General features: G+C 40.7%; 2 protein-coding genes across 4 annotated transcripts; one reads left to right on the top strand and one right to left on the bottom strand.

Moving 5' to 3' along the window:
• Window positions 1–2,111: 2,111 nt before the first annotated feature.
• Window positions 2,112–14,805, top strand: LOC135484340 (folliculin-interacting protein 1-like). Of its 2 annotated transcripts, none has more exons than XM_064765707.1 (16): window positions 2,112–2,248; window positions 4,728–4,848; window positions 6,406–6,549; window positions 6,734–6,900; window positions 7,126–7,244; window positions 7,458–7,538; window positions 7,667–7,860; window positions 8,220–8,311; window positions 9,238–9,358; window positions 9,679–9,851; window positions 10,098–10,215; window positions 10,392–12,115; window positions 12,542–12,772; window positions 12,968–13,109; window positions 13,534–13,649; window positions 13,898–14,805. In XM_064765707.1, the coding sequence occupies exons 1-16, from the start codon at window positions 2,160–2,162 to the stop codon at window positions 13,974–13,976; spliced, it is 3,711 nt and encodes a 1,236-aa protein (XP_064621777.1). In that variant the 5' UTR covers window positions 2,112–2,159; the 3' UTR covers window positions 13,977–14,805. The 2 variants fall into 2 exon arrangements, with proteins under 2 accessions (XP_064621777.1, XP_064621785.1); XM_064765715.1 differs by lacking the exon at window positions 2,112–2,248 and adding an exon at window positions 3,187–3,471.
• A 1,094-nt stretch (window positions 14,806–15,899) lies between these two features.
• LOC135497742 (evolutionarily conserved signaling intermediate in Toll pathway, mitochondrial-like) lies at window positions 15,900–19,322 on the bottom strand. 2 transcript variants are annotated; one of them, XM_064787579.1, is made up of 5 exons: window positions 19,107–19,322; window positions 17,793–18,360; window positions 17,257–17,480; window positions 16,739–16,973; window positions 15,900–16,373 (listed from the first exon to the last, which is right to left on the bottom strand). In XM_064787579.1, exons 2-5 carry the CDS (start codon window positions 18,292–18,294, stop codon window positions 16,075–16,077), a joined length of 1,260 nt encoding a protein of 419 aa, XP_064643649.1. In that variant the 5' UTR covers window positions 18,295–18,360; window positions 19,107–19,322; the 3' UTR covers window positions 15,900–16,074. The 2 variants fall into 2 exon arrangements, with proteins under 2 accessions (XP_064643649.1, XP_064643660.1); XM_064787590.1 differs by having other exon boundaries at window positions 19,043–19,124.
• Between the last annotated feature and the right edge of the window lie 5 nt (window positions 19,323–19,327).

Raw genomic sequence — 19,327 nt, 5'->3', positions numbered from 1 at the left:
TCCGATATGCCACGAGATCCTTCACCGTCAATTCCTATACCGTCATTGGATGCTACCAGATTTTTTGTAACTTCATCGTCAATTCCTATACCGTCATGGATGCCACCAGATTTGTTGTCGTTGTAAAGGTTTCGGGGATACGACCAATGCATGCGAGCACCGTCGGCGGAACCCCAAACCGCCCTCTCGATCTATCCGTATGGATAAACCACTCTCGTGACCGCCACACTACGGACTCCGGACCTCCAGACTTTAGAGACCGAGCTTTTCTTTACCTTACAATTACTGTATACAGCCATGTATATGCAACATAGTTAATTTATTCTAAGATATGCATGCATGCATGCCATGGTGACCAATATTGAGGATCACCGATTGTTGATGTCTGGGGCATGACCTATCCTCCAATTGCATGCCCCTACATCTCTATATAATGGTACCGGTACTGTTTACATCAGTCAAGGAGACACATATTGATGGATACCATCGGTATGTGGTCTTGAGAAGCCGGTTCCAATGACCACTCGTACTCTGGAAAGAAGCTGAGATTGCTCTGGGACTCGCAAGTCCCCACGGGCCCGGCTATAAAACACCGGCACCCCGACATGCTCGTCTTCTATGAGAAGGAAAAGGAGGTCCTAATCATCGAGATAGCTGTCAGCTCCGACAGACACGTCCTAGCACGTGCGGAGGAGAAACGATCGAAGTACTGTGGCTGTGACTATCTCATCTCTCTCATCATGTTGTCAACACGGTGGAGCAGCCAGGACTGATTCGGCCTGGCTGTGACTTCCTCATCTCTCTCACCATGTTGACAACTTGGCAGAGCAGCCAAGACTAATTTGGCCTGGCTGTGACCGTCTCATCTCTCTCACCATATTAACAACTTGGCAGAGCAGCCAAGACTGATTTGGCCTGGCTGTGACTGTCTCTCATCTCTTTCACCATGTAGACAACTTGGCAGAGCAGCCGAGACTGATTTGGCCTGGCTGTGATTGTCTCATCTCTCTCGCCATATTAACAACTAGGCAGTGCGGCGAAGATTGATGCGCCCTGGCTGTGACTGTCTCATCACTCTCATCATGTTGTCAACACGGTGGAGCAGCCAGGACTGATTCGGCCTGGTGAGGTGGATGTGACTGGTCTCTAAAGCTCTTGCCCTATTCAGCATGTGGATGTGACCAGTCTCTAGGCCTAGCTCTAGCCCTAATTATCAGTAGGCTAACCATGTCGAATTGTGCATCCATTCATATTGAAAATGGAACACTTTTCCTAAAGGTCCGATGAGATGGATGTGACTGGTCATCTATGTTTTGTCTCATTCCCCAAGTAGATCAGTGAATGTGGTCTTACCAGCTGTAAACAATCTGTTCCTGAGGTCTCATTAGGGAGTCCTCACAGTATGCCAGTGTTGATTTAGCAGTTGTTTTGGCAAAGACGTGTTGTAAATAGGTGGCTAACAAGAAACTACGCATTTTTCTGTTGTTGCCGACGTATGTGTACACTGACTTGGGGTGTGCGTCGGTCACGTGTTGAAAAGCCGTCCAGTGCCAGTTGGTGCTTTTTTCGCTGATTTGCGCAAAATTCAACATATCTCAAAAGTTCAATGGTTGACCCCCGATTTTTTTTATTTTTGTTTAGCGTAAGCAACTATCTTTCGCGGGAGAATGGTCATTGTAAGAATTATTCACGAAGAAATGTATACTATTTGGGGTTTTCCGTGATTGTCCGACCCAATTGGCAATATTGCCATTTGGGATGGTCAAGAGAGCTAGGAGCAAATGCGACGCTCATGATTTATTTAAACAAATAAAATGCCCGATTTTACATCCTGTAGAATCAGGGGAATCGGGCGTTTCCAGTGATATACGATACAAATGGGTTGTCCTCATGCAATCACTTTGGAAACGCATTTAAAAAAATGTTACATCCTGTTAAAGGGCACGTCATCATCGCGTACATTCGGGAAAAACTCACTAACGAGACTTGAGCACGTGGTTTTGTTTGGTCACATGATTACAACACCCAAACACGGAAGTAAGTTCAGACCAATCACGAAGGTCTTTACGTTGGCTTCAAGGCAAGCAATCATCATGTGATCATGTGATAATGCATGTGATTGAAAATGGAGAAGCAGAAATAATTCAGTCTGGTCAAAAATGGCTCTAATTTCCCGTTTATTTCAAAGTAGGAAAAATCAAAGACAGCCTGGACCATGTAAATGGCCAAAGAATATAGCTGCAACTGAGTAAGCATTCGATTTAATGAAGGATTTCGCGGATTAATGATGATATGCACTGGGTCTGGGCCACTGACTGTCTCAGTGTCAGTGACAGTCCAGTCAGACCAGTGTAGTGTCGACAGTGACAGTGTGACAACTGACATCATGCATTTTCTATCATTAATGCAGTGTATGTAATGCATGATACTGCTTCCCCATCATTTAATTGATCAACATATAGGCCCACGTGTATTGACTATTGTGGCTGCAACATCATCATTCTCATATAGCCATCAATACTGACATGCACAGTGCAGAAAAAAGGAGAGGAAGAAGATGGCCCGGCCAGGGTCTTTCCGGGATAGGCCTACTTAATACTAGATTAGACTATAGTATAGACATAGTACGCGCAGTAATTGTCAATGATCAGAAGGCCCCTATCATAATCATAATCTGTAGGCCTTATGCCATTATGGTGTGGCACACAAAAAGGAATAGAAAACAGCTTCATTGAATGAAAAAACGTATCGATGCAACTTTTTTAACAAAATTTCTGTGCCAAAATGAAGGCTCAATTGATAAGGGTGAGGCCAAAATCATGAACTGAAAGCTCGAGTTGCAAGGGAACAAAATGCTTCAGTCAGACCATGTTCTACTCCTAGTCATTTTCAGTGACCCTGAGTCGGTCTGAGTATGAACACGCGCTTCATCAGGACATCCTTTAGTGAGCAGCAATAGTGAGTAACAAATCCAATTGCACTTAAAACGTCATAAGTAATTGGCTCATTCATACTGTCAGCTGAATGCAATCAAACAAAGAGCATTCTCATAATTGTCTGGTGTAGTCTTCTGTAGTCACATGTTTCCGCACCTCAGTATAATAGGTCCAGTCATATGACCTGAATACTGTACAATTAGTGCACATGCAACATGGCAATTTTAATTTCACTCCCTCGGAATGGCAACTGGAGTGCAGATGTGAATAAAGTTGAATCCAGGATATCGTTGGGTGACAAAAAATGGGGAATGATTTGGATACTCTGCTTCCTTCTTGATGTGGTGGTTGAGTTTCTGGTCACGACATGTTGTGCTGACCTTTTTAAGAGTTCAGTTAACGTGTTTGGAAAATGAAGTTTATTGCCTTCTTCTATTCTAAAATTCATTGAATGGACATAAAAATCTGATTCTTTAGAGACAGTGAGGAATGTCTTGAGGATGGCTGATCTTCTTGTAGAGTTATGTAGTGATAGGTAAGCTTTTACAGCAGATAGTCTCTAAAAGTGTACGGGTCGGTCCTTCCTTTTGAGGAAATGCAGCCAATACATGTACATGTACATGAAAGAATGTCAAACATGCCCTTTTTTCAAATGACTGCTATATCTCTTGTAGTAGTACAAGAACATGTCTTGTAGTAGTACATGAACATGTAATACAAGTTTTTAACAAATAATCAGAAATTTGTTCTGTCTACTGAATGTCAGTGTTATATAGTGCATGTATTCTTGGTCTTGTCATTGTCGTTGGCCATTTCCCTACCAAAGCTTTGGATATTTTTCAAACTTCTGGTATCCAAATAAAATGTTGTGATGCCATACATCAGTTTTTTTATCATTTGGAGGAGGGAAAAGGGGTTCGGAAAGAAAAGTTTCTCTCATGACATTAAGTGATTTTGTGATTTTCCTGTAGTGATTTACTCTCTGGCAACAGGCTTTGTTTGATAAAACAGCAGGTAACGCATTGTTTTTCAATACGGTAGAACTATTGAAATGTATTGGCAAGTCAAGTGCCTGTGGAAATCTTGCTTCAAATTGGCTTATTCAAGAATGTGTCATAACATTGAGCAAAGCTAAAGTGGAGACACAACATGCCTTTACTTTAGTCGAAGACGTCCCTTTGCCAAGGAAATATTATCAAGACCGTGGTGATTTCAAATCTTTGGCAATCAGGACTTCATATTTGTTGTCTTGCTCTTAGGCCTATAATCATATGATGAACCAAATGACAGAGTTAAGTTTTAAAAAGAAATGCACAGTCAGTTGACTGTTGTGATTTATGTCGCTTTCCTCTTCCTCTTTTGATTTCTATACTTGGTTCAAAAAGTCACTTTTCCAATCCAATGAAAACAATCATGCTTTCCAAGGAAAGGGCATGTGATATGTGACTTCAAACATGTCATGATGTAACTCCTAAAGAAATAACTGCACGAATGAGAAGTAATTTCACTGTCAGTGTCATGATTTGATTTCAGCCATGAAGCTGTCAGTGTCAGACAGTATTAGTATGAAGGTTTCAAGCTTCAAATGTCTGAGATATATTGAAATTTGCCCAATTTCTTAATTTGAATTCAATGTTTTGTCTGTCAACTCATGGTCTTTAGTGATTGATATTCCAGGACTATTTTTTTACTGTGGCAAAAATAATAAATGCAAAAACAAACACTACTTTCATTGACATCAAGAGGAGAACAAGGGGAAGTAATTTCTTCAACCAATTTATTTCTTTTCAGTTGGAATGCTCCAGATTTTAAGAAGAGTCAGATCCGCCTTGTTGTGTTCAAGGACCATGACATCAGGGGTCGAAATATCCTGTTCGATTCCAAGGCTATCAAGAAGGTGGAGGAATTCGAGGTAAGATGGCTGACAAAGATTCAGACTTGTTTTCCAGTTATGAGCACAGTTGCCAAACGCAGGTCCGGCCTCCTTGCTCCAACTGGCTGACCAAAATCTTTCAACTCGATGTTATTCTCACTCAGGTGTCTCCCCTAACCTCCCCCCACTCTCCCCTTGGGATGCATCCTTCATCGCTTGTCTTCCTCCCAGTTTCGTGCTGAACCGCCCCAAAAATATTTTTACAGTGCAGGTTCATTGAGGAATAGTAAATAATCTAGAATAGTTCTTACACCCAACCAAATCTGACTGTGAATATTTCCTCCCATCAATTAGACTAAAAAGTACTTCAGATAATCATTTTGATCAAGTGGCCTAGTAGGTGCCTAGATTCTTTCAAGAGGGCATGTGCCTCCCTGGTGCCGCTGCAAAATGAACTGCTCTGTAAATTGGGCAGTTCAGAATTTTTTAACTGTAGGCCCTACCACATGTAATCATGTTTTTGATTGTCTTGTTCTTGTCTTGTATGGTGTATAATTATGTGGTAGAGGCATAACATTGACATGACATGTACAAGGCCAACCATCCAGACTGTTTTTCGTGTTGTACTCTATGACTGGTCAGCTGAGTCATCATTCAGGCCGCTCTGTGGTCACAAGTTTATGATGATCCACATTTGAGTCTTACACTTACAGGAAGCAGTGCACATTAAAATCTAAAAAATCGACATTGACCTGTCCCACTTTGAGTGAGTTGGCAGTTGAATTTGACAAATGTGTCCGCCTTCATACATTGTATTTCTAATTCAATTCATGATTGTTGTGATCACATGGATTCTCAGATGATTCCCATCTGTCACCCCATGATACACAATTGCCTAAAACCTTTGAGCAAAGATCTGTGATTGAGCATAAAATGAAATGAAAAATGCAGTCTTGCTATAACTTGAAAATAAGGTTGATGATTTTTTACTGAAGCAATATGTCAGAAAATGACATTTTGTAGTACTTTTGTCTCATACCTTGACCTAATTTTTTAAATTACTAATATGTAAATATGACACATGACTGCCTGTCAGCTGATTTTCACTGTGCCGGATCTAGGCCAGCGGATATCATTGATGCAATGCAAAGATGGAAGTTCTTTCAATTGATCTATTGACTAACTTTCTACAGTTTCCTGCCATTGAGTTATTTAAATATTTATGGTGGAATGGATGAAAACATTCCTGCATACAAACATGCATGGCAGATGTAGATTTCAACAACACAAGGGCCCACTCAATTCTAAATTCTAGCATGGACAAAACTATTTAATGATGCGGGGATGACAACGACATAGTAAGAAATTTGATAATAATTTGGAGAACATTTTAGACACCCCGCTGCTGATAAGGTTAGTCTTCAAACAATGACTTCTGGGTAGTTTTTAATGTGACTGGAGCTGAGAAAATAGCTCTCTAGAGTTGTATAATGACCATGTTCTTCATTGCACGCTGTCCATAATGGTGATCATGCCCAACGAGCAACACTGCCGTGCAAACAAAATTCTCATCGTTCTACAAAAATGTCTTTTCAGGGTGAAAACAAGAGGAGTGAGAATAAGAAGAGTGATAACTGCCACACCAGAGGTTATGGACAGAAACAGACCCCATCTCAACCAAATGTTGAAAAGCCTACCACATCACCCTCACAATCACCAAAAATATCGGGGAAATATCAGGTTTGAGAAATTTCCTAAATCCACCCTACAGCTGCAGATCATAGATACACAAGGTTGTCTCGACAGATCAACTTGGAATCGTGATGGTAAAATATCAGTTGAAATGATTCAAATAGGGAACCAAGAGATGTAAAATATCGTCATCAATACTATACTCATAGATTCTCTGTTGTTTGTTTTTCAGTATTCAAGAGTTGGATCAGATACCAAAATGTTGGGGGAGATGATATTTGGATCCGCCTGCTTGTCATATCGGGGGTCATCACTGAAGGTGCACCAGTTCCGATGTCCACCCCAGCTTATGTTCACCCATGTGTTTGAAGCAAATTCGAAAAATAGAGGAACATCCTGGTAAGATTCTAAAAAATAATCAGTCCTTTTCTTGTATACTGTATATCAGCAGCACGTGGAGGCTAATTCTGACTCTGCAATTAAGGTAAAAATTTTAGCTTTCATCTGAAAAAATGGCAAACTCGTAATTGAAATTACAAATTTAGGCTGTTGATGTTTAGAGTCGCTATGCTGCTATTAAATCCACCAAATTTCCTTCCATAAAATTTCTCCATTTGTCTTCAGGGAAATGGAGAACTATGACTCCTACAGCCTCCAGAGTTCGCTGGGTGATCTGACACCAGGAAAACAGATCTACTGCCGTGAAAGAACAAACTCTGGCACCATGAGTTCGTTCAGTTTGGGTAGGTACAAAGATTCTGATTTTTATAAAACATCTCCATCTTTTTTCTTTGGTCCTAAAAGAAGGCAAAGGTGCTTCAGAAAGTGTATCGTGTTATACTTTTTCTGCAAACTATTTGGTTTGTGATTCTGATTTCAGCCCACTGTTCAGTGTTCTTGATTATTTGTTTCAACAACTCTTCCAAATTGTTGATGTTTTTGCTTGTGTTTTGCAGCCAACAGTGTTCCAGTTGAGATCCCCTTGCCATCAAGTCAGACTCATAACTATCAGGATGACAGCGGTCTATCCACATCATGTAAGTTTCTTTCTAAAAGTAATGGTTCTGCTCTTTAGCAGCATCGACTGGCTTGCTCCAGTCCTCCTCAAACACCCACTGACTCTGATGGCCTCTTCTGAAATATGACCTTATGTTTTTTCTTTCAGTTTGTTCCAGTGGCAGCTTTCCAAACCCTTTTCCGTCCCCTAGCAGCTCATCAAGTATTAATTCCAATAGCTATAACAGCCTCCATCGGCGGTGGATGAGAAGTCATCAGACTTGCCTGGAGTATGGTGTGCGGAGGCGGACTGCAGAGAGAGAGGAGGGCTTGCTACCCCAGCATCACTTGCATACTCAGGAGGTGAGGTTTTCCCACTCCAGTTCATTGAATAGGGGGTAAAGAAGCAAAAGTAGTTGATGTAATGAGCCTTGTAATGTAGCATGATCCATGAGAAGTAAAATAGTAAGAGGAATATGGTTTCAGACGAAAAGGGGATTGCACTTCTTGCAAGTGAGTTTTGAAGAAAACCACTCAAGCTTGAACTCTGTCTCAGTCAAGCTAGTCAGTGCCTTCTGTTTTGCAAAACATTTCAGGCAAAAGTCCTGTTCAAGAACAATGTACGTCCTGCCATCTGTACTTTGTAATACATCCTGTGGGCTGTTCTATGGTAGGTTTTACAAAAGCAACATTAATACTGACAAGTATCTTCTTTCTTGTAGCCCACTCCAGGAATAGGATGCAAGAGACAGTCTAAGATTGGTATGGGAATTGTGATTGCCATGTTTGGAGAGAAGGAAGAGGAGAGAAATGGGTAAGTTGCATGACAACCTTGACAAATGAAATATACTTTCACATCTGAAAGTACTCGTAAAAAAGTTCCAAAATGTTGGTAAATTCCCACCCAAAATTGTATTTGCATTGCCAGTGCTAGTATCTTAAATCATCTTCGAATTGCATAAATGTTAGTGGCACTATGCTGTCAGGTGACTATGGTTGACTGAGCTGAATTGGTCTGGGATCCATTACATGTACTTTGACACGGTGATTACCACCTTGTCAAGGACTTGGCCTGGGCTAGCAACTTGGAATCAGTAGCCTAGGCCTACATCATTGAAAACCTTTGTTTGAGTTCATCGGCTTTTGCCTTGCAATGACCAGTGACCGCATTTGAAATAAAACTCTTATGTGAATCATAGTCCACATCTCTTTGGTTGGTTGGTTAATTTATGGTGGCATTGACCTATTTGCTCTTTTTTCACCACGTGGTAATTGCGTGAACTAAATGCTGACCTGTGGATCCAATGTATATCTGAGTGAATGTGATCAATCATGTGCATGCAGATTGTGTAAAAACAGAATCGAGTTATCTGATCACATGACTCTTGAATCTTGAGATTGTCATAAGTGTTTATTATTCATTCACAATTTAATGACACATTGTTCTCGTTCACATGACTTTTCTTGATAAAGGTGGTCCTTCAGATTGAGTGCAAATCAAACACCATATCAAGAGTTTTGCCAATAAGATTGAAAATTATATAATTTATCATCCTGTCTGTCAATATTCATTTCAAGTATGACCCTTTGGTCATTAATATTTCAAATGTAAATTCAGTTGCGCTTAAACCCACTTGAATATTTGTAATTTTTTTCTGAGTAAATATGTCTGACCAGAACCTGCCGTTTTCAAATAGTTGGCTGCTATTCTTATTCTTGAATATATCATTCTCATTCCAGTCACTTCCAGAACTTTTTCTTCTCTCACATCACGCTGTTTGAAGCCCATGTTCAGAAGCTGCGAATAAATGTTGAAAAAGCCTTCATCAACAAGCGAGATTTCGTTCATATCATCATGGAGGTATGTAGTGCTGGTGTGATCACCGTGTGGAATCAGCTGCAATCTCTCTTAGTATCTGACACCTCTCCGAGTCGAGGTCAACCACCTCTCCAAGCAAATCCAGCCTCAAACTGAAGACCACCTCTCAGCAAGGAACATACATCCGATTTTTTAAATAAATCAGTTATGATTAGGTTTCACTGTTGTAGAGCTTTGTCTGCATTTTGCTTCCATCCGTTGGTGGATCTTACTGCCGTCTCAAGAGGACTTTCTCTAAAGACTATGCATATTGTTTTTTGACTTAATCCAATATGTTTTGAAATCTGTTCTGCTTTCTCCAGAGTCTTGACCGTTTCCGAGATGAGATCTATGACTTGTACACTGCCCCTAGACTGACTGAACCAGTCTGGTTGAATATGATGTCCTATAGCCTCCACCGGCAAACTGTGTGTCATCAATTCATGAAAGAGTTCATTGGAAGCGTAGAAAAATACGAAACAAAGGCTACAAACTTGTAAGTATGACCATAAGTGCTGTGACAAATTCAGTTCATATAGCCTTGAAATCAGGCTACATGTAACACTAGCAATATATGTAACCTAGAGGATCCAACTATGATGAGTGCTTGTACCTTTCACTTGGTAGTCTTCTACATATGCACCAGCCATGGTACACCTAGGGAGGGGACCTATGTGAGGTGCCTAGATCTGTGTAAGTTCTTGTTATTTGATGGATGCATTTGTTCATGTTCATGTTTCAGTTTCATCAGTACTCTTGTGACGGCAGTGTTGACATACCACCTGGCCTGGATCCCAACTGTCACCCCTGCTGGTGCTATCCCTTCAAGGACATACCTCGATAAACACTCGGCTAAGTGGGTAAGATCCCCTCAACGATTATAACATTTTATTTGAATAAGAACTTTTTAAAAGATTTGAGATTAAAGGTCGAAAAGTCTTGAGTTTCTCATGACGTAGCTGTCCAGGAACACTTGTTTCTGCAATACCATCACTGAGTGATAGTATCTTACTGTGAGTCTTTTTACTTATTTCAGCTGGACACACTCACCAAATCACATCCTTATAACCCCCTCTGGGCCCAACTCAGTGACTTGTACGGTGCAATCGGATTCCCTCCTAAAATCTGTCGGACAATGGTCGTCGGAAAAAAACAAGATCTCATTTGTAAACTGCTATATATTTTGAGTTACTTCATACGGTGCAGTGAGGTTTATGAAAATATTGAGTCTTTGGAGGAAATTCGAGATGATGAGTTGGATTTTCTTGATAGGAGTATGGACCGGAATGTGTTTGGTGATATGCTGCCTATCAAGGAGGATCGCACTCCGGAGATGTCACCAAAACATAGCGTATCCTCCATAGACGAGCAGAAACAACGTGATTTAGTTACGGATTTCGTTTCAAAGTGTGATGTACGGGATGAGTCTGATTTGGGTGGTGCTGCAGGTATGCTTGGGTTAAGTGTTTCAGATACTGCCCTGCCATGCCACTCGGATTCTATGAACTCTTCTAAGAGAATTGATGCCGAGTCAGTGTGTTCAAAATCCAAGACTACTGCCAGTGCCTTTAGTGAATTAGACAGAGAAAGGACCGAAGATTTCACTTCTACATATCAGGCAAATCAAAATGTGACTATTTCTATCTGTGATAACTCGCCGTCTCCTAGGAACTATGACAGTGATGACACATTGTGTAGCACAACCAAAAGTGATCTCACTGTGGATTTGGAAAGTTCTGAGGGGGACATTGGGAGATGTAAACTGTCACCTTTATGTATGTTGCCACATCAGGTTGAAGATACTCGCCATGTTCGAAGGGATAACCCAGTTTTCTTGAAAACAGACAATGTCACTGCGCTGGCCACGGTTACCAGTAAAGACCTGGTTGAGAGTGACAGCCCGACAAAGAGGTATATGCGACTGCCATCAAAGGATGAAGTGGTTACAAATGAATTGGACGATCTTTTTGATGGACACACCGAAGTCGGCATGATTTGTGATAAAGATGGAAAATTTCATGGGATTATAAGCAGTGAAGCCCGAGACGATATGCAGAGAAGTGATAATTTTCTACCCGAGGCCTTTCAAAGTATGACTGACTCTCAGTACAGCAGTGGCACGTACAATAGTCTGAACTCATATCCAACACATCCCTGTAGTGATCAAGCAGATTCCCTGTATGATTCATACCAACGAGGAGAAGACAGCTTGGATATTGAGGAAACGCCAGTCCCTGTAAAACCAAATTCACAATTTTTAAATGAAAGTATAAAGACAGTGAAAACGCTTCATGCAAATGATAAACCTACAATGAACATTGCTGAAATATTAAAGCAGCGGGCAGCTGAGGCAGCAGCAGTTGCAGATACTCCAATGAGTCTGACATTAACAAGTGTTCCTATGAGTCAGACATCAACAAGTGTTCCTATGAGTCCAGTTAGTTTCTGTGCATCTTCTAGTCCAACCCCATCTCGCACTGCATCTTGCTTCAGCCCCACCCAGTCGGAGAAAAGTGACGATGTTGAGCGGGGATCAGAGATATGTGGTTCACCGCCAAAACCTGTCCGGAGTCGCAGTAGGAATAATAGCGGTGATAAACCTTCAATCACACGTCAGACGAGCCGGACCAACACTCCGGGCCGAACCCGGTCTGTCACGCCAACAGAACTTGGTCGGCGCCGCCATGCGTCATCTAATAGTGCTGCTGATTCCGATGCGTTTGATCCATTCCTGAATCTAAAGGAAATGCCAATGCCAAGGTGAGGATAACATAGAGTTTGTGTGATATGATAAAACCAGACATTTTGGGACGCCAGTTATTTTGCTGCGATGACACCAGTAAATTCATAAGTTATTGATCAAGACAATTCAGATTTTAAAATCTTTTGATTGATATCTTGGTTGCATAAAATAGGTTTTAAAGACTAGAAAAGGCTACCAAAGTATAGATGTGAAGAAAGTGGAAAGTGTAATGTGTTGAAAGACCATTTTAAAAGCACATTGACAACATTTCATTTCAACAGTATACCAACAGTATTAGTTAGCTACATGTAGCAGTACATCAGAACTGAAAATCTTCCATTTCTTTATTGAGACCTTATTTGCATGCTTTTCTGTTCATGCATTGTATACAGTCTCACTAGCAGTCAAAAATAATCTCAAAAACGATAACATTGATATTTTAGGAGTGAAGACGATGTCCTGGAGAGTAACGTCAAAGCATTTGAACGTAACTTTGGACGATCCCTACTGGCAGGTTACTCCAAGTGCTACCTTTCTGATTTCGTCCTTCATGGTACCTCAGATGTGGATTACACTTCAAAGCTGATTGGTGACCTCGAGCTTGCCGCCCAGACAACTGTCCTAGATGAACCGGTTAATGAAGCTGTTTGCATTGTGGCTGATGCAGATAAATGGTATGTCCTTATTGTTCAATCTTCATGAGTTTCTAGAGAATTTTGCAGATTTACAATAAAACGATTTGGTATTCAGATCCATAATACTGCCAACCACAGTTGTCTCAGTTTTCTTCAAAACTGCTTTCAGCTGCTTTTGCAAGTTATCACTTCAGTGACAGATTCCATCATCTCTTCACCCATTCCTTTCTTCAGGGAAGTAAAGCTGATATCAAGTCAGGTTGGGCCATCAACTGACAAGGCTCCAGGAATGACCATCAATGGGCCATCCCAACTCGTAGCTAACCTAATAGAATCAGTTCATGACATGTGGAAGCTGAAGATGTCACCAGATTTTGTAAGTAGATCTCACTTTTTGCCATTTGTATGTTGATAGGCTCAAACTCATAGCCGAATCTGCATTTTAGCAGAGACATTGTATGCTTGTTTGAGACTTGTTGATTGTCCATTACATTTTACATGTAACTACCTTTACCCATCAAGGGTTGATGTGGCAATGAGCACATCAGAATTCTGTGAACTTGATTCCTTGAAACTTAGAGATGCATGTACGGTAACTTGCTCTCAGTAAAGAGCTTAGGGACCCAAGTCTAAAAGCCCTGTCCACTTATCATAAGACACTTTGGAGCGTTTCTATACATGTACATGTAGATGTGGAAGGAAATTTGCTACAATGTACTGTACACATGTACATCTTACGGCTTATCATTTTGAGCAGTACTTGCATCACTTCCTTCATTTCACCACCTTTTCTTTTTTAGTGCCTGATGCACTTGGAAGACAGATTACAGGAGATCTACTTCAAGAGTCGTATGCTGTCTGAGTATATGAGGCACAGGAAAGTCGGTGATGTGACGGAGCTGGCTACAGTCATTGGGTAAGGATCGGCACCGATCAGTTGGAAGGAAATAAAGTTTTGCTTGCCTCGCAGATCATGAGTCATCAGCCATGGTGATGAACATCTTCATTGGTCTGCGTTACTGATATTGCCCCGACCCTGAAGTGAGGGCGATACGTTCACAGCAGGTTTACTGTGCCGGCGTAGCTGCCACCACACTAGCATACAGTCTATTTCTAATCGTCTGATATTCTGTATTGTGATGAACCTTCTTTCTTCAATTTCAGTTGTGATACCAGTGACTTGTCTCTCCTATTTGCTGTGGCCGGTACACATTCTCCCTCCCTTTCATTCAGTTTGTTATGAGGAATGACTGAAATCCTTACGACGACCAAAAAGTGTTGCAATTCAAAGGAACTATTTGATGTTGGAGTGGACTTACATAGTTCTTCATGGATTCAATGGACATTTGGGATTGTTTATCAAAGAATTTGACGCTGGTGATTAGCTTTCAAGTTGGGTTATTTTTCAGTTGTACTTGTTAACATGTTAGCAGTGGTCAAACTGATACAAACATATTGCCATGTTTTGTAGACACAATTACCAGCACATCAGTAGCTACAACTTGATTCTTGATGACACTTTCATTTCACTGCAACAATATTCTTTTTGCTGATCTCATCACAAAAACAACTTGTTGTGGGGGCGGGGGCATGTCTTTTTTTAAGCAAATGTATATTGTGTCTTGTATTTTCATCTCCTAGGATTGGTTCTGGGGCCAAAAGAGACTGAGTGCTGTGGCATATTTCCACAATTGGTGTTTTTGATGGGAGTCGTTTATGAAGCCTGTATGCAAAGTGTTGTTTACAACATTCTACAACATTTTCTACTTACCTATGTGTTGTTATTTAGTATGCAAAAATCACAGCTATTGCTGTCAATGGAGAGGTTTGAGGATTTCGAAAAATGGCTACAGGCTTCGAAAACGGCTTCTTTCAGGTGCTTTATGAATTGCCCTCTAATTTATTAGAGGTTGCCATAACATCATCCTGCTGTTAAGAGGTCAAACTTATGATAAATCATACAAATAGTACGTGACCATAATGATTAAACAAAACAAATGTTTAGATTACAGTGAATGTGCATGAACATAATGTGACGTCAAGTTAACAATAAATTATTGAAGTTTAAAGAATTTATGTCATTATTTGGTCTACGTAGGGCGATAGATGCTGTTGATTGCTCATTTGCCATGTTTGCGGAGGACTGTTGCTCATCAGTGGAGCACTTTAGCCTACTGGCTCAGGAATCACTACTACTACATGTAGTGGATCAAGTTGACAATATGATGGTTGTTGCATCGGGATCCAACAACGCCCAATATGATGATTGTTGTATTGGGATCCAACAACGCCCAATATGATGATTGTTGTATTGGGATCCAACAACGCCCAATATGATGATTGTTGTATTGGGATCCAACAACGCCCAATATGATGATTGTTGTATTGGGATCCAACAACGCCCAATATGATGGTTGTTGCATCGGGATCCAACAACGCCCAATATGATGATTGTTGTATTGGGATCCAACAACGCCCAATATGATGATTGTTGTATTGGGATCCAACAACGCCCAATATGATGGTTGTTGCATCGGGATCCAACAACGCCCAATATGATGATTGTTGTATTGTGATCCAACAACGCCCTGTGTTTTAAACTCCTGGAGATTGTATTGGGATCTTTGCTCTTTTGTAAGAGACCGATTGGGAATCATCATTGACAAGGAGACCTGCTGTTGAAGATTTCACTCATCTCATATGCCAGCTACATGTATAGAAGTTGTCCCAACAAATCTTTTGTGGGTATGTAAAAAGGAGTAAGATGGCCTTTGTCGGAGGTCTTTTGAACTCAAAGCCTGTCTTTCAAGAAGACACACAATCAAAATCAAGTCACAATCAGCCACTTCTATCTTGAAGGACATCTTCGAAAATTGGTGTGTTGAGATGTTAAAGATTACCCCCATCGAGGCCTTCACATTTCCTTCATCATGGAGGGATGAATTAAGATTGAGAACACATGCGGGACACCACTGCCAGCAGAGATGCCCAATACGTAGATACCATTGCATCCAAATCACCTCCACTACTAGATTGATACCAAAGACAATCATCATGTAATCTTTCTTTTCTACTTATGTACAATAGATGAACACATCTTAGAACTTTCAACAAACTGTCAAAACAAAAAGAACGCCTACATGTATGTTATTTTCATTGTTGTTTATTCATTATATTTACATTTTCATTAATTAAAGACAACATTCCCAACAAAACCCTCAGGCCTTGTTCACACAGAGCTGCACTTCATACAGAAACACTGGCAAACAATGGCTTCACAAATGGTTCATGATCATTGAACCCATTTTCACTGGGCTGTCCATATACCACGTAACGAATAATCAAACGTTTTGCCCAGGCATTTGAACTGAAGTGTCAGCCTTGCTGTCCTCTTCAACTGGCCGGATGCCCGATTCAGGAGTCTGCATTTTAAACACCACAGGTGTATCAATAAGGTTAGGGTTCGTAGCCTGAAGAAATTTTATCCAGGACTGAAGTGAGTCTTTACTAGCAGTGCCGGTTATACACATAGCCAGATATGTACCATCCTCCTGTTCGTGAGCGGTGGGCGCTTTCATCACTAGGTTAGGTAGCTCTTCATCCTCGAAAAACATCTTCCATTTGTCTGCATCAAAAAAGCCTGAAATGGTAGAAGTAGAAAAGGATGTACAGGATGTCTACAAAAAGATTTTTGACTCCGATACAGGCCAAAGAATAGTTTACAAAGATTAGTAATCTCAATGGCAAGTTCAAGTCACAATCTGGCCACACTACAGCAGTAGCCAATCCTTTGCCAATGTCACAACTATTGAGACAATGCCTTGTTTCGACTAAATCATGTGTTCTTGCATTACTTACACCAAGGAACTCCTCAATCATAAGGCCCTTGGACTAGCTGAAGCCCTGTGAAAGTGAGACCACTCTCTTCACTTTTCAAAACCAACGTTAACTTTAAGCTTTACAGAAATTAGCACATTTCTTAAAATTCGACCAAAGAATACTCACCACTATCTTTTTCTCTTTCCTCCTTTACAAACTGTTTTGCTTCTGCCAGTCGGTCAGGTTCAGGATCCGCCCTCAGACAGAAGTAGGTCAGACTCTTGTACCTTGTCCATACATGATAACCACCTTCAACATAGATTGGATTCTCTGAGTTATGTTTGGCTAGAAGACCCCTCTGTGTTGGACTCTGAGCACTTACTATCCATGTCTTATCAAATGCTTCAAGAAGAGTTTCAGACTGAAACAGAGAGAAAAGCAAATACCTATAAAAGCTGCCACAGTGATAAAGACTACAGTAAGAGTAATCTCTGGTTGAAGACATTCTGCCTTTTCCTATTTTGACTTCTTATGTCTTAATCAGCAGATTTCAAACCACAGAGATCAGATATGCAGTCGAATTCAAAAACTTTATCAGCCTCAGTTGCTTGTCAGTGTCAGCAATACTGTCTAAAGCCATTTTTATCTTTGGAGTGTGTGACAAGACCCTGCAACGAAGGATGAAAACTACATGGACAACATACCCAAAATGTAGCAAGTTGATTTTCCATATCAACTGCCATCCTTTTCAAGGCAATCTTTGCTAGTTCAGTTGGGTCCTTTGGTAGCAACTTTGGGATTGGCCAAGGGTTGATATTCTTGAACTTAGGCATCCAATACATCATTCTCTGGTACTTCCGCATGGCATGTGTGTCTTTACCAAACGTGTAATATACTTGGTAGCCCATTTCATCATCAGGCACCACCCCTGGAAGAGATATCATACAATATGAGAGATGATAATGCGGTTTTCTAGACTGATAGCGTGGCATCAGCTTGATCAATTTGCTTTGTAGTAATACTTGGAACTGAACGAAACAATATGCATACGGTCAGAACAGTAAAACTTTATAATGAAGTATAAATCTTAACCTGTCATATAACTCATACAATAGTGTTTAGACACTGTCATTTGATCAATAACTTTATAATACTCCCTCGCAAATTTGTGGTTGGTGCAACTCTGCAGTTAATACTGAAACAACACAAGCTAATGCAGCCGATGTTATCTCGTTCTTACCATAATCTTCCATCTGTTGTAACATGTCGATACAACATTGCTGTTGTCGTGGATAATGCATGAACTCAACCTGGATAGAATTCTGGGCGACCATCTTTGCCTTCGGAAACACATCCATCAACTTTTTATATGTCTGAATGTCTCTCTCAACGCCAAACTCTTTCATTCTTTTCATAGCAGCATAAATGAATTCCACATGCCCACGTCGCCGAGCACGTTCCCTTTTGAGGTACACTGCAATGGCTTGTTCAAACATTTTCTTGTCCTTTTTGTTGTTCTGTTCAAGAAGCTTATTATTTTGTTCATCAAAGAAAGTATCTTGTTTTATTTGAAGTGTCTTTTGGTCTTTTTCTTTCTCCCTCAACCTATCCTTCAAACTAGGTCGGCCCCATACAGACGTTTGAAAGTTAGCAGAAGGAGCTGCATGCCTCGTGACAGCACATGTTGGAGATACAATTTTGCTAACAAGCAATAATCTTGTTACCCTTGCTATTCTTGCCATGTTATGTTTTATAGTTATGGAGTCGATATTCGCTACTCAGTTGCTCACTGCATCTTTAGTTTAAATCTGAAAAAAGATGTACATGTAGTTAATTAATTGATTTAAATCTCGATAGTTGATCTAGGCTAAGTTAAGTTAGTAGGCCTAAATATGCATTCAGTGATTTACATTATGAAAAATAACTCTCTGGCTGCGATCCCGGATCATAGTGTTTAGACACAGCACTACCAGTGTCGGCTCACCATCCCAACAGGCACGACATATTGAGCAGTCCGATATGGCTCATCATGCAGCATGCTACAAATCAGACAAATCACTGAATTAATACAATGACATTTGGATATAAATTGACCGAAAGTGAGCTTGTCTAGCTGTGACATTTATTTATTACACACTCACAGTCAATCAGTAACAGTCACTCTCACTGTCGCCAGTGTCGGTGTGACCATGGACCTACTCCATGGTGTGACGCGAGTCGTGACCACCAGGTCCAGAATTCGCCTTGCCTCGCCTCCTCCCCCCCCTCCGAGTCGTGGTAGGCATGATGAAAGAAACACCAGAACAATTGGCTTAACGAGATGAGATGTTCTCTCCGAAATCGACCAAAGTTTGTGAGGGACAGAGTTTCGTCCGAAAATAGATAACTGTTTTTCACACACAAATACCACTGCAGGTAGGCCTACATTCGCCAAGAAAATCAAAGGACTTGAAGTTCAACTTGAAGGATTCATTGAAATCATCAAAATACCTTAAGTTTTCAGTGAATCAGATAAATCAGCTTGGTATGTAGAGTAAGATTACAATTAACTCACGTTAAAGTTCGAGTTCCGTCATGTCCGTGGAGGTAAGAGTTGTCAGTTGGTTTAGGGGCGCAATCACCTAGCTTATAGCGAGCAATTAGTACACTAAAATTTCAGTGATGGACACTGTCAGACAAGAAGCCTCTTCAACAGCCCCAGGAATATTGGATAGAACGGCACTGTACTGGGTCCCAGTAATAAATATTGCCATATTTCCCGGGGTACTTTCTCAA

Source organism: Lineus longissimus, chromosome 1 (genome assembly GCF_910592395.1).
Source record: "Lineus longissimus chromosome 1, tnLinLong1.2, whole genome shotgun sequence".
Classification (NCBI taxonomy): Eukaryota; Metazoa; Nemertea; class Pilidiophora; order Heteronemertea; family Lineidae; genus Lineus; species Lineus longissimus.
The sequence above is the reverse complement of the archived record's forward strand: the minus strand, read 5'-3'. Positions and strand labels throughout refer to the sequence as shown.

Coding starts and splice junctions, on each gene's coding strand:
- LOC135484340 (XM_064765707.1), top strand. CDS start 2,160: ATGGCTCTAATTTCCCGTTTATTTCAAAGTAGGAAAAATCAAAGACAG. Junction 4,849..6,405: donor AGAAGGTGGAGGAATTCGAG/GTAAGATGGCTG, acceptor ATGTCTTTTCAG/GGTGAAAACAAGAGGAGTGA. Junction 12,116..12,541: donor AAGGAAATGCCAATGCCAAG/GTGAGGATAACA, acceptor TTGATATTTTAG/GAGTGAAGACGATGTCCTGG.
- LOC135497742 (XM_064787579.1), bottom strand. CDS start 18,294: ATGGCAAGAATAGCAAGGGTAACAAGATTATTGCTTGTTAGCAAAATT. Junction 17,481..17,792: donor ACAACAGATGGAAGATTATG/GTAAGAACGAGA, acceptor TATCTCTTCCAG/GGGTGGTGCCTGATGATGAA. Junction 16,974..17,256: donor ATCAACTTGCTACATTTTGG/GTATGTTGTCCA, acceptor TCTCTGTTTCAG/TCTGAAACTCTTCTTGAAGC.